We start from the raw sequence: 13885 nt of genomic DNA on the forward strand, positions 1-13885 counted from the left end.
CTCACTACTCCAGGTTCCACTGGTAATAGGGACACATGCACTCATATTTCTGGCCAAAGACACAAAGGTGTTTGTCAGAAGGCTAATATGGACTTCATTCCAATTACTTGTATTCATTCAATACATGATTTTTCATTATTTTGTTCCAGCATTCAGATTGAGAACCTGCAATTCTTCTGATGTAAATTTCTGTAAGAATTCAGTACTGCAAGAAGTGTTCAGCAAGGAAAAGCGTTCAACAAACAGAATCATCAATAAGTATCTTGGCATCACCAAGAACCTTGTGTCACTTCACCCAACTGTAACTTTTGCATTACTTGGTGTCCAGTTTAAAGTTCTGCAGGTAAAATATATGAAGTGTTAACTCCATATAGTCACTAGGAACTCTACTGCTTTACCAGTGCCTTTTACCTTTAACCAGCTAGGAGGCTGCAGTCAGCCTATCACCATGTCTTCAGGAAGATGAATTTGCAGAGTTATAAATAACTTTTTTTTTGTCCCAGCTTTTGCAAAAGTAGAATAAAAAAAGCAGCCAAGTAGTATGGTCATTAATGGAGCTACACATGAAGACATTTCAGTGTAGATTTCATAAAGTTAGTTTATTTTAATTGGTAATGACTGAAGTATACTAGTCCTAGCATTTAGCAGTTGAGAGCAAACATTTTTGCCTCTTCTTATTGCCAGTTAAATTTTACTTTTCCAGAAAACACTGCAAATGAAGTTCCTCACTTAGCAGCTATGTTGATTAAAGACTTCATTGGAATCAACCTACCCATAAATACTACCTACATTTCAGACTTAATCTTACATTATGATAAAAATCAGCCCAGTGGGTTATCCTCAAAATAAAGCCTTAAATATTACTTTCCGTCCATAAAGCCTGATTGTGCCTGAACTGTTACTTTCCCTCTAAAGTTTCTATTTAAATACTAGACAACTAGATATATTAAAGTACAGAAAAAAGTGATTAGTAAACAAGGACTTTCAGGATTAAAGAAACTGTAGGGAAGCATTCACAGATGCTATCAGTTTATAATTTGCTTAGTATATACGGGTTTCTTGCTGCTGTTTCTATATATTCTAGAATGAGATATTTTGTTCCTAAAATTTAATTTCCAAACTAGGTAAGCAGTAAGCCATAACGAAGTGCACCTCTGGGAGAGAAATGCTCTTCTACATGGAATTATGTGAACTCTAGTATTGTAGAGATTCATATACTCCCTAGCTGGCCTTTTCTTTTGAGCCTAACCTTCCTTCCAACCCGTTCACAATAAAAACAACCAATTGTTTGCCTTCCTGAAAATAGTGTTGCTCAGACAGGCATATGACAATTGCTTGTATACAGAAAATTATGCAACAGCTTTCCAACGGTAACCCTACTTCTTCTCCAAAGCTTTTTTTTAATCTTTTAAATTTACACTGAGTAGAATCAGTACAGGTTTATTTTATTTTTTTCATTATGCAAAATACACAAGTTATCTGGCTTTCTGGGAATTCTACAAGCAATTTTCTCATACAAAGCAAGCTAGTTATAGTCCTTTTATGGAAAATGCCAGGTTATTGATTTTTAAATTTATTTTTTAAGTGAGCTTAGTGATCAGTAGAAGTGCTGGACTGATGGCCCTAGAGACTATCTTCTATCTATAGAAGAGACAGCATTCCTCTGCTATATTATAACTCTCAAAGGATGGGTCGTAAGAGTTTGAATCTACTAGGGTTGTTCCAAAAACAGTAACTACACTTTAAGAAAGGATGTGCTTAGTTAACAAAACCAAAAAGACAAACAAAATTAATAGGTTGTATTTGTCTACAATACTATAATTTTAAGCTACACTATCAGAGCTGTCTAATAGAATGCATATAGAAACATGCTAAATTGCAAAGATGACTGGGCATTTTGCACATAACAGTGTTAAGTAAAGATATTTCTTCACAACATAGGACAAACTGAAATGAGCCAGTGAGCACAGCAGTTACACAAGCCATTTCGGAATCAAGACCTTCTGATCTTTTTAACTAAGAGACAGTTACTACAGCTATTAAAGCAAGGAAGTCTGAAGACAAATTTCATAGGCTAAAGGTTTTGGCAGTTTAAAACTTAATCTGTTAACTGATATTAAGCAAGCATCCTTTTTCTTTTTAAGCAATCTTGGTACGCTACCACATAAAATTCGTCCTCACAATAGCAACTACAAAAAGATCTCCGCAGACTCTTCAGCTTGTACAAACGCTGTTTAGTTTCTAACTGAATTATCCTCAAAAGCTGTAATAAATAAAGACAAAGGGGCTTATTTTCATGCACATAGCTCTGAATGCAGCAAACACAACACAATGTATGATCAGCTCATGAAATTAAGGAGAAAACAAGATGGAACATGGTGGTCTCATTTAACATCAAGTTGTATAATTAAGGAGACTTTTGTTCTTACATCCCAGGATACAAGGGCAAGACATATACAAAAGTTAATTTTATTCGTTTAAAATAATTTACATTGGCAAAATCAGGTTCTGAAGCTATGATAGCTACTAGAAAAGCAAGACCTGCTACGTTTAAAATGTGGCAAAAGGTGCAAGTGATCAGACACTAGAATTTTATCACTTACCTCATGATGCAGCTCGGCTATCTGATCTTTCAGTTCTCTGATATACTGGTTAGAATCAGAATTATTAAGCTGCCCTTGAATTTTTCCTTCTTCTTTCTGTTTTGATTTAAAAAAAGAATCTTATTCAAATTGTTCACAGATATGGTATATTAAAATTCTATTTTAACTGCTTGCTTTTTGTCACGTACAGACAACATTCACACACACACACGGACACACACAAACCATCCAGCACTTTGCATCTGGTTGAAGTTACCAGCAGGTATAAGTAGTACAGACCAAGCTGATGCCCTGGGAAACACTGTATGAAAAGGGCTCCTCTGCCAAGTAAAATAATTATTGTGTAGGAACCCCAGAGAGCAAAAGTGAAGAAAGGAATGTTCTTTATTACCAATGCTGTAAGAGGTATAATGACAAATTGGCAAGTAAAAAAAAAAAGTCAGGGATGAAGAGGTTTGTCAACCTAATGTAGCTCTTAAGTGCCAATGACATCTTGAGCATCTTGAAACGTGAAAGCTTGCAACGCTTTCAGCTTGTCTCTAAAGGGAATCCTAACATGACTAAACCAAATTCTTAGCAGATCTCAGAAAGATAACCACCTGCTGCAGAGAACTCTTTTCTGAAAGCAGCCCATGTCTGCCCTTTGCTAGGTACAAGTCAGCATCTGTAGGTATGTTGTAATGTGTGCCTCTACCCTCCAATGAATAATTTCCAAAGCAGCTATCAACTTTGGAAGGTAGAACCACCTTGATTTTATGCAAGTCTTTAACCTAACTGTAAATCACATACAACCAGAAATCTATAACAAGAAGATCTAGCTTCTCTACCTGTAGCTCATTTTGCTGAATCTCTACATATGCTTGAAGAATGCAAAAAAAATCAACAGGGAAGCTTGAAGTTATTTGCAAATGGAATTTAAATACCCTGTAGAATGAGAGGTGTCAACTGTTCTTCAAAAGACAAAGCAAAATCTTTAACAGATAGCTTTCCCTGAAACAGCACCAGGACACAAATATGTATCAGGACAGTATTTTGCATTCCAAAATCATTTTGCTGAATGAAGAGAACAACCCTGCATAGTGTAAGTGTTGGCAAACTCAAAGCAATTTATCTTTTAGAAACGTTTTCTTGCACAGCATACATTACTAGAATGACTTTCTTATATTCACTGTTAATTCACATATGCACTGTTACACCATGTTTTAAATTAATTGCACAAACTTTGCTTCCTAGGCAATCCATGGCTCAAATTTCCAAAAAAAAAAAAAAAAAAGTAGCAAGTATTTTTCCCATGCTAAATAGATTAAACAACAATAAAAAAAGCAAACAAAGCTTATCTCCCTTTATAAGGATGAGTATTGGTACTGAGAAATCCAAACAGACGCAGAAGCAACAAAACTTGCAGACCAAAAATAATGCAGTTTACATTCATACACAGAAAAGGCTTCATTGGTGTTAAGATTCCAGACAAGAAGGATTGTATCTCTTGCAACAGCAGAAATGTACATGGGAGAAACATTAATCTAAATCCTTTATCTCCATTTGAAATGGACTTTTCCATTTCAGCCTCTGGTACCTTGGATTCCAAATTATGATGTAACCATAAACCACTGTATCATAAAGCAAAGGTAAAGTCAGATTTTTACCATAAATTTAAGACTGGTGCCATAACCCTTTTAGAACACGTAAATACCTGGGTTTACATTGGAATCGAGTGCATGGGAAGACACAAAACAGGCATTTTCTGATTAAATTGGAATAAACAGCAGAGACAATGAAAGTTATTAGCTTAAATTCAACACTGCACAAATAGCTCAAAACTGCTACTGTATACTAGAGTATTTATACTATATATATATATATGGATTACATATTATTATTACATTTAAATGCTTTTTATCCCAAATATTACTGTGAAGTTAACACAGATACCTCAGAATTACTTGGCATTAAGTTTGCTTATGGAAGAACAGACTACCTCCAGTCAGCTTAAACTGACTTAAACTGAATGTCAGCGTAAGCCTGGCTTGCAAGGTTCTCATTACTAGTGAAGGACAAGGAAGGTTTCAGTTTTCCTTTCATAACAGAAATTTCCTTACAGATTTTGTAGAGCTGACAACTCATCAAGAAGTACTTAGCACAAAAAAGGAACCCTGCAATGTGATTTTCTACAAATACATTTTTCAAAGAAAACTCATGCTGTAACTTCCTCTTGCAGTATTCAAAATACTAGAGGTCAGAAGCTGATCCTTTTCACTAGCTGTAGAAGATAAAAATAAAGAACTCAGGTATTTCTAGCTCTAACTATTTAAGACCATGTTCTATAAGCTATAAAACATAATTACAGTGGGTAAATTGGATGGGTGCTACATAAATTTTAGGACAAGGTATTAATCTTCTCAGTTGTCCATCTCTGAGCAGCAAAGATGTATATATGCACACACATACACACTTTTTTAAAACCTATTTTAAAGTTGCTGCTGTTAAACTAGGTTTGTCTGTGTCATTGGTTACTTAAAACACTCGTGCATTAGTAAACCACTGGAAAACATGCTGGCATCAGACATAACATTAAAATATTTAATTCTTCCGAAGAAGCATTACTTGTTCTCTAAATCAGATATGCAGACAGATGAAGTTTTACATCTTTCAGATGAATCAAAACATTTCAAGTAGTTCTATGTCAGAAAATGGTCTTTGTTATCCACAATTCTTTAAAAAACTGTAAAAGATTGATGCTTCTCGCCAATATTTTCATATAATAAAAAATATATACAAAACTGTTGCATTTTCCAATCATTTTATATTTGCATTAAGTTCATGCTACCTGCTAGCAATTTTCAGCTTCTGATGAGCATCTGGTAACTAAAGGCATGTTTTATTTTGAACAGCTTAAATTTAGTAGTAACATTCTTTAATACTAATTTTTTATTAGAGCAGTTGACAGACATCAAAACCAAAACCTGATGGCAGGAAACTTTCAACATGTGCAGTTCCTTTTACTACTCCAAAAAACAATAGGAACAGTTTTCCCTGCTTTTTTTTTTTGTATGTCACAAAGAAAGAAAACTTCCTTCCCAAAATCCTGTCATTCTAGATTTGCTTCCCAACCTACACTAGGTTATATGATACAGCACTATTTTTTTTTTTATTTATTTTTTTTTTACAGTAATTGTGAAATAAGAACTTTGGTTTTTATAAAAACAATCTTGATACCATCCTAGAGTCACTTTTAAGGAGTACTGTCAGTGTATGCGTACCTTGAAATGGTGAAAACCCACCACCACAGTAAAACAAACCCCAAGTTTTGTCCTCATGCCAGTCAGATTCCCACTTGTGCACCATAACTCTGGATAACATTAGCTGTGCTTTTGATGCTATGTGCCATTGAGACTGCTGGAAACTCCAGACTGTAACCATACCCATGCTCCAAATATTTGCCTCACAAAAGGAAACTGCAGAAAGGATTTTTAAGTTCATGTTTCATTTAGTGGCTTATTAAGCTTGAGCCGTTTCAGCCTTGAATATAACACCATATTATGCAGAAATAATTCTGACTCTTCAAATTGATCTAGGCATGTGGCATGCTGCAACTTATGGTTGTTTGTTTTCAGCTCTGAATCTGAACTAAACTTGGCCTGAAGTAGAGGGACAAAGAATTAGCTAGGTTGCAAATGACAGAAGTGGGAAAGAAACTGAGAAGTGAAGATATAACAAGTATTGAATAGAACTGAAACACGTGTAAGGACTTTAGACAGTAATACTGATGAATTCTTGCATGTTTCATCCTCAACCTATTATTTGCAGGATAAGGTTGTTGCAATTAGTTATAGTCGTTGATATACTGCAGGGTAACTGAAGATAATAATCTTCAAGGAATAGCTGTAGCCCTCTATCATTCATTTCTGTACAGAAGTGAGTTTTTCCATTTTTCTGTTCTTCTGCTGCCAGATTTATTTCACTTCCAGATATCAAATTAGTCTGTTCTTTATAGGGTTACTTCTCCTCCTGAGATGTCAGTAGGAAGGAATACTGAAAATATTCATTCAGATAGGCAGAAATCAATCTTATGTGGATTAAGTCTTCTCTTGCTTCCGTCATTTCAGCCTAGGAACCCACTGTGGCAGATAGAAGCTCAGCTACTGAACTTCTATTTCAAGAGTAACTTGAGATGGGGAATAAAGAGCTACCTGCCCAAAGGACAGAGTCTGGACTCTCCGTAGTCCAGCCCCAGCAGCCTAGAAGGTCTGAGCCTACATTCAGAACATTTTTAACACTCTTCTTCCTTGTCAATATTATTATTGCTAGTTTCTAGCTTCAGGCATCAAGCCATGCAGATGTGCTGGAAGATGCATGTTTTGGGATGGATTGATTCAGCGAGTCTTCTCCACAGCAAAAAAATAAAATTCATCTCAACAGTCTTGAATGCCAAGGGTGGACATAAAGGACAAAGGACATAAAACCTGTCTTGTATAAAGACAGGTAATACATTTAATGGAAACAGAAACCCTTATAATCACATTTTTATATGTTTTGGCTGTAAACTGCCTTGTCCTCCTCATTTACCAGACAGTTCCACTGACAAAAGGAAAATTAAACTCCTTTTATGTAGGTTGAGTTAGTTAAATGCTTCCTATCATAGCATTTACTTCAGTAGGTACCATGCATTTTGCTCTGCATTAGTTTTATACTGTGCTTGAGTTGCTATATATTTCTGAAAAGAAAAAACACTCAAACTGGACTGGTTCAAAAGTGAATGTTCACTTACACCTTAACAACAAGCCTTTAGGGTATTAACATCACAGCTTTTAAAAGGAAATAACATAAGCAATTACTAATCTCTCTTCATAGGGGTTTAAAAAAAATCTAAGACTGCACACATAGGATGTGGGTTTTGTTGTTTTTTTTTTTTTTAATTTTTATTTTTAAGTGAAGCATTATTACAGAAAATCTGTGGTATTTGGGGAGGTCACAACACAAAGAAGAATGCCTGGTCTCTAGGCAAATAATAGTAATTTTAAGTTTAAAACAAACATACTTGAAGCTAGGTAACACATCAAGAAGGAAAGAGTCTAAGTAACCAGAAGAGAAAAAAAAAAAAAAAAAAAGCTAGGCAACTCTGTAATCAAGGAATTTTTGTTTAAAAACCCACAGTCATATGAATGAATTTCCACATAAGTTTCCCTGAGATATTGCTTCTGCATACTGGTACCAACGCATTCCCAGGAAGGTTTTTAGAAAAGTTAGAAAAGTAATACCAGTTGGTGCTATGTAACATAATTTGAAAGCCATCATCTCAATTTTGCTACTTTCGAAGATGACTTATTGTTCCCCTCACACTTTGTCTCTTTCAACTGGTGGGCTCCACCAGTACTAACAGGGTTAGAAATCCCTGTACCAGGGAAAAACACTCTGGTAGCCAGGTATCAGCTCTGCTCAAGTCAAAATGACAGTGCAAACAGCCAACATGCTATCCAGCCTCTGGCCTGAGAAGTTGTGCATAGCAAGGGAGCAGCACAAGCAGTGGAGGAGCAGGAAATGAGCCCTGCAGATCAAAAAAGCAACTGCTAAAACAGAAGTCACTTAGGCCCCTTCAGTTGTGGAAGCTCTCACCTCCCTCACCCTTCTCTGAGGTTCGAAGAGTACTTGTCTGCATACCCAGATCTATACCAAAAGCTCTCAAGATGAAAAGTCTGTTCCTCAAAAATTTGCTTTTTAGCTTGAGGAAAAGTTCTGCCCACAAAAAATTATCAGTTGAGATACATGGCTGTAGTATCAGACGTAATCCTCCTCTGTCTGGCTTTTTAAGAGAAAAGCATCGTTACTGTACCTTCCCAAGCAGCAGCGGCAGCAAGTTCTCCTGAATCACATTAATCTGCTGTCTGAGAACTACCGAGTATGTGGAGAGCCTCCAGCCTCAATCAGCCCAAAACTAGGGTTCACTGCTGGCAAAAGCAGCACAGGGACAGAATGCTAGTATTAAATACCTGAAACTATTGCTGTATAGTATCTTCCACAAAAATCAAGTACAGTAATAGTCATGACAAAGTTTAAATTGAAAAATTCACTGAGAACACCTGGAACACACCGGAGGCTTTATGTCTGTAGTTGCAGGTGCTTCGTCCCAAGAGAATTGCAAGATTAAAGTTTTCTACAACATTCTTGATGATCACAGTAGGAAAACACGTCAACAAGAAATTAGACTATTGAAATTAGATATCAAGGGTTGCTTTCACTTTAATAACTATGAACTTAAATACAGAAAAACAAAACCAATAGTTTTATTGGCAGTCAAAATGAAGGGACACCAGACAGATACTGTTCCTCAGACAGTGTATCTATCAGCTTTACTGAAGATGTATAGAGGGTAGGATATTTCCCTCTTTTTTTTTTTTCCTTACTTAAAAAACATTTACTTAGTACCAATCTGCCTCAGCCTCTTTTCAAGGCAGGCTTTTAAACTCTTACTCTGTGGCAAGACAGCATTAAAAAATGTAAATGAAGTTTATTCAGAAGGGTAAATGTGGTAACTAGTGTCCTTTCAGTGACTCTACAGTGACTCATTCTAGACTTTCAAAAAACACATCACTAACATCACACACCACTATTGATAAGAGTAAAAAAAGTTTCCTGTAATTTGAAAAGATGGAAACAATTTCTTTACTCAACAGTTAGTACTTGGAAAAGTTATTAAACAGAGGTCATCGAAAGGCTTCATTCTAGCGAAATAGTGTTAAGAGTTTAAACTGTGGGGGAGAGAACTAGCACAATCATGGATTTCCTTTACAGTTGCTCTTAAAGCAGCTTTGACATGGTTAAAGATAGGGTAAGTGTGACAATTCTCTGAATCTGCCAGGAAACACACCAAGAAGGAAGTGATGTTACCCCCTGTCCAGATCAACCTAACCAACAGAAGAATGAACTCTAATAGACAGTTTCCCCTTTAAGATTACTCAGATGTAAAAAGTTTTCTATATTACAAATGTGCTCTGTACCTCCTCATCCCAATCCAGACATGGACTATTTCAAGAGGATAGGAATGGAAATAGAGAGCAAGGGATTAAGATGCAGAGCAGAGTCTGCAGCTGCCACAGCTCTGCTTCCTCAGCCTGTCTATGCTTCACTGACACAGTGCTCCTTACCTTGGCCAGATGACTAACAGCAGCTTTAACTACAACTTATTTAACCCTGCCTGATTTTCTCTAAAGCCTCCCTCCCCCCGCATAGCCCATCCTGCCTTCGACTACTACAAGGAAAGCTTAAAAAAAAAAAAAAAAAAAAAAAAGACATCCAATCAAAAGAAAACCTCAGCAATGCTGAGTGACCAACAGGACTGCCGATACATGATCGGGAGGAACTCTTGCTATTAGGCCAAAACTGTAGTAAAACTGCCAAGAGAAAGTCTACCAAGCTTAAAGAAAGCACTACACAAACTAACGGTGTGCTAAAGGACATTAAAAGCTGTAAGGACATTTGAAGCTATCAATCCAGATCAAGTGAAAACAAAAAGCATGAATTACTTGAGAAAGCAAACCCAGCATTTTACTGATTGACTATAGGAATAAAGGGAGACAATATCCATTCCTTGTCCTACCTATCTACTAAATCTTACACAAGAATGAGATAAGTGAATATGAGACAAATGAGATAAATGAGGGGCCAGAATACACATAGTTTGGCCAAAATAAGTCAATTATAAGATGGGAGTCTAACTTCTGTAAGAAAGTGAAACATCAAATGAGGAGGACAGCTTTTCACCAGCACAGAGGTACAAAAGCCTGCAGCCCAGCCATCCAAAAATCCTTTATTTGTTAATGATTTGGTTAAGTGCCCTGTTCAAAACTCAGAAGCCTGCTAAGTACTTCAAGTGATACTTACTTCACAAGGATTTTATGAGCTGAACTAGTGAGGCGAAAACCAAAAAGAGAGTAAGTACAAAACAAGAGCTGTTGGATAACACCTTTGTTTGTAAACGACTTCAGGGTTTTTCCTTTGTCAATTCTTTGGCTTATACATATGCAACAAATTAAACTTCAGTAACGCTTCAGTTTTGTGTTGTTTTCATTAAGGAATGCATCAGACTTGCTTAAGAACATCCAATATGTATCGGAGTAGTTTTTGCACTTCAAAACACAGAAGTGTAAAGGGTCAGCATCAGAAACTGAATGCCTGACAAAGATGAGATGACATTCAGAATATATAAAAGCTTCCTAATATCATAATAAACAAACATCTTGCTATACAATTGCATCTACTAGTAAGTGATAGAACTACCTCCTTCACCTTCTGTCATTATTACTAACCAGAACTACGAGTGACCCAGAAACTGTGATTTAAATCTAGCATTTGTGTATGTAACGTCAGATCAGTTCTTATGTGGGAGTAATGACACTCTGCATTACAGAGTTAACACCAGTGTCTTGCACCTACACCTACATGAACATTTAGAAGAAAAACCACATGATTTAGGTTAAGCATTTCTATGGACCATGTGGACCTTGCACTGAATCCTTAGATTTTCCCCTTGCTTCTCATAAAAGCAATTTATTTTTTTTTTTTCCAGGGGAATGGTATGTGTTAACTTCCTCCTTTCACCGTTATCAGCTTTGAAACAATAATCCCAGACAGACCTATTTATGATGCTCCATATTAAGCATGATTACTTCGAGAGAAACCTACACACTAAAGACTAGTCACATGCACTTAATGGTCTTAAATATTGTATTTCAAATCATTAAGGCAAGCCCAGATTAAAATGCCCTCCACTCTTCACATCAGACCACAGCATCCTAGTAACAAGCTGATCTGAAAAAAATGGAAGGCAGCTCTTTCTCTGGGAAAGAAGTTCCCTAGTATCTCATCCCTCTGCGTAGACCAGCAGTTTCCTTAAAAAGCCCTTTTTTTGTTTTAAACTGAAGCTTTAGTATCAACTGCATGTTTTAGTTTACTCGTTCAGAAATTAAGGCTTTCCAACTCCATTTTTTTTTTTTTGTTGCAGGTGTTTCAAAGGCCTTTGAGCCCAAGTACCCCAAAAGAAATTTTGATCTTAAGTTTCATATTTGCTGACAAAAAAACATGCTGGTCAAATACCTATTTGCTTACAGAATCTTACACACTGAAAAAGATGTCACAGCCCCATAGAAACATCTAAAATCAAGTCTGGAGTATTGAAAATAACCAAATTGACAATAGAGGAACTTACTTCAACTGAATCACTTTTGTTTTAAATGTTTGTATACAGTTAACACTCAAAACATTTATTTCACAACTGAACAAGCTATACTTCAGACTACTATAAGTTTGAGATGAATAGTTCACCAAAAACCTAACGTGGAAACTCATTATAAGTATGAACCACTGACTTCATGCTCCAGACTGTACAGAAAGTAGAGCCATTCTCATTTGTAAAGAAATAAAGAATCTTACTAAGAGGCTACAGATCAAGAAATCATTAAAGGTGATGATCTAAGAATACCAAAAAATGAGAATTTCAAATGTGCTTGAGTAGGAAACAAAAAAACAAGGCAACCTAGAAAATGAGAAAAACGGAAAAAACATTACTGAAGATTACATCATGCAAAGTAGTGATTGTGAAAAGGAAGGAGCGATGATGTGGATAAACAAATGAACATGAGACAGTGCATTCTATGGATGTATAAGGCAGACTTACAAAATAGATTCCCTTCCTGTATTTACTTTATCTTATATAAGGTATAAAAATCTACACACAATTCTGACACCCATAGCTTAAGCAGAAATACAGAAAGAGAATAGAAGAACACTATAGAATGATTAAGCACTGATGATTTGATCAGTCAAACCACAGAAAACAAGTGTATTTATATTAAAAATATGAATAGAGTTCTAATAGGGTGACAGAACAGATCATTGTTGGATTCACTGTTTCTTCTTTTTGTAGTAACAGAACTACAATGCTTTTAGGGCTACCTGTACTAGAGAAACAAACAAAGCAGGACAGCATTTAAAGTCTGTTAAAGTAGAACTAATGCAAAATAAGGTACTGACCTCTCATCTACAAAATAACATTATTTGAAATCAATGTAAACTTTTTAAAATAAATGCTAACACAGGAGTAAAAGATTGATCTAAGCTCATCTATTCTCTTGTTATCTTACTAGAAGATAAGTGATTCATATGCAATGCTTACTTAGATAAGTATTTCTAATGCACTGATCACAGCATTATCTAAGCATTATGTGATTAAAAGAAGTGATTACTTTATCTTTTAATATATTCGGTGCCTACTGCAGTACAGGAAAAAATATTCAAAGTGAAAAATCTTTATGCAAGCTCCATTAAATTTATTTTACAGTCATTTACATAATACAAGTTGATCTTACAAAAACAAGAAGAGAACATTTTACTGTACATTTTTCTCATACTGTTAGCAAAACGGTAACCAAGACTTATGTAGGAATAAAAAGCTGTTTTAGGAAGCAAGTTAATTCCACATATGAAGAGTTGAAAGATATTTTAGTTGGAAATCACAGGCAAAAAGAAGGCTTTGACACTGTACAATGAAGTCATCTTGAAGGGGAGATTTCAAAGGGAAAATAGACACTAGCATTGCCAGTTTAAAAAAGAGAATAAGTAGTTTTAAACTTATAAACAACAACCAAGAAAACCTTTACAGATAGACACAGCAAAATTCAGACAGAGGAACACTGTAAGAGTATATATGAAGGACAGTCTATCCATCATAATTTCTCAAAGGAAAAAAAGAAAAAGCAATCACTTCCATAAGTGGTTCTCTCATCAAGGGAGCAGTGAGTTCATTGGACTATAAAAGCTCCAAAAGGAACTGAAAGTGTAAGGAACAGCACAGGGGCTAAAGGATGCACCTTCAGATCCTACAGTGGCACGGCAGCATTAAATAACATTTCTGGTTTCAAGATTTAAACAAAGGGAGTAAGTTTCACAACAAATCCACCAATTAATCATAGCAGAAGAGTAAGTGCAGATAAGAATGCTTACTGGAATTAAAATGTGGGCTTTTGTATGTAGTAATTTTCAATCTAATATACTGGTAAAAAACACTAATTACAAGACAAAACCCAAATACAGAAGTCAGAGTTTAAAAGCGTTGCCTTACACATGCAGCTTATACAAAAGCAGTTATTAACAGCTGACCAGTATGCCCAGAAGATAAGTTTGCCTCCTTTGTAAGCAAAGGCCTTACATTTAGCAAGGCAGTATTATCCCACTTAGCAAAGCAATGCCTTGTATGCACAGCAAGTTAAAAAGGAAAGGAAGTGGAAGAA

General features: G+C 35.7%; 1 protein-coding gene across 18 annotated transcripts in view; it reads right to left on the reverse strand.

Moving 5' to 3' along the window:
• EVI5 (ecotropic viral integration site 5) overlaps nt 1-13885 on the reverse strand; it is a 75264-nt gene that overhangs the window by 18548 nt on the left and 42831 nt on the right. For 17 of the 18 annotated variants that reach the window (XM_084528319.1, XM_084528309.1, XM_084528315.1 and 14 more), the window contains one exon: nt 2604-2699. In XM_084528319.1, the coding sequence (XP_084384445.1) occupies nt 2604-2699 (96 nt within the window). Of the gene's footprint in view, nt 1-1512; nt 2264-2603; nt 2700-13885 lie in introns of those variants that run through there. The other variant, XM_084528320.1, reaches the window with a different exon arrangement.

The sequence above is a fragment of the Aythya ferina genome (assembly GCF_964211825.1).
Source record: "Aythya ferina genome assembly, chromosome: 8".
NCBI lineage: Eukaryota > Metazoa > Chordata > Aves > Anseriformes > Anatidae > Aythya > Aythya ferina.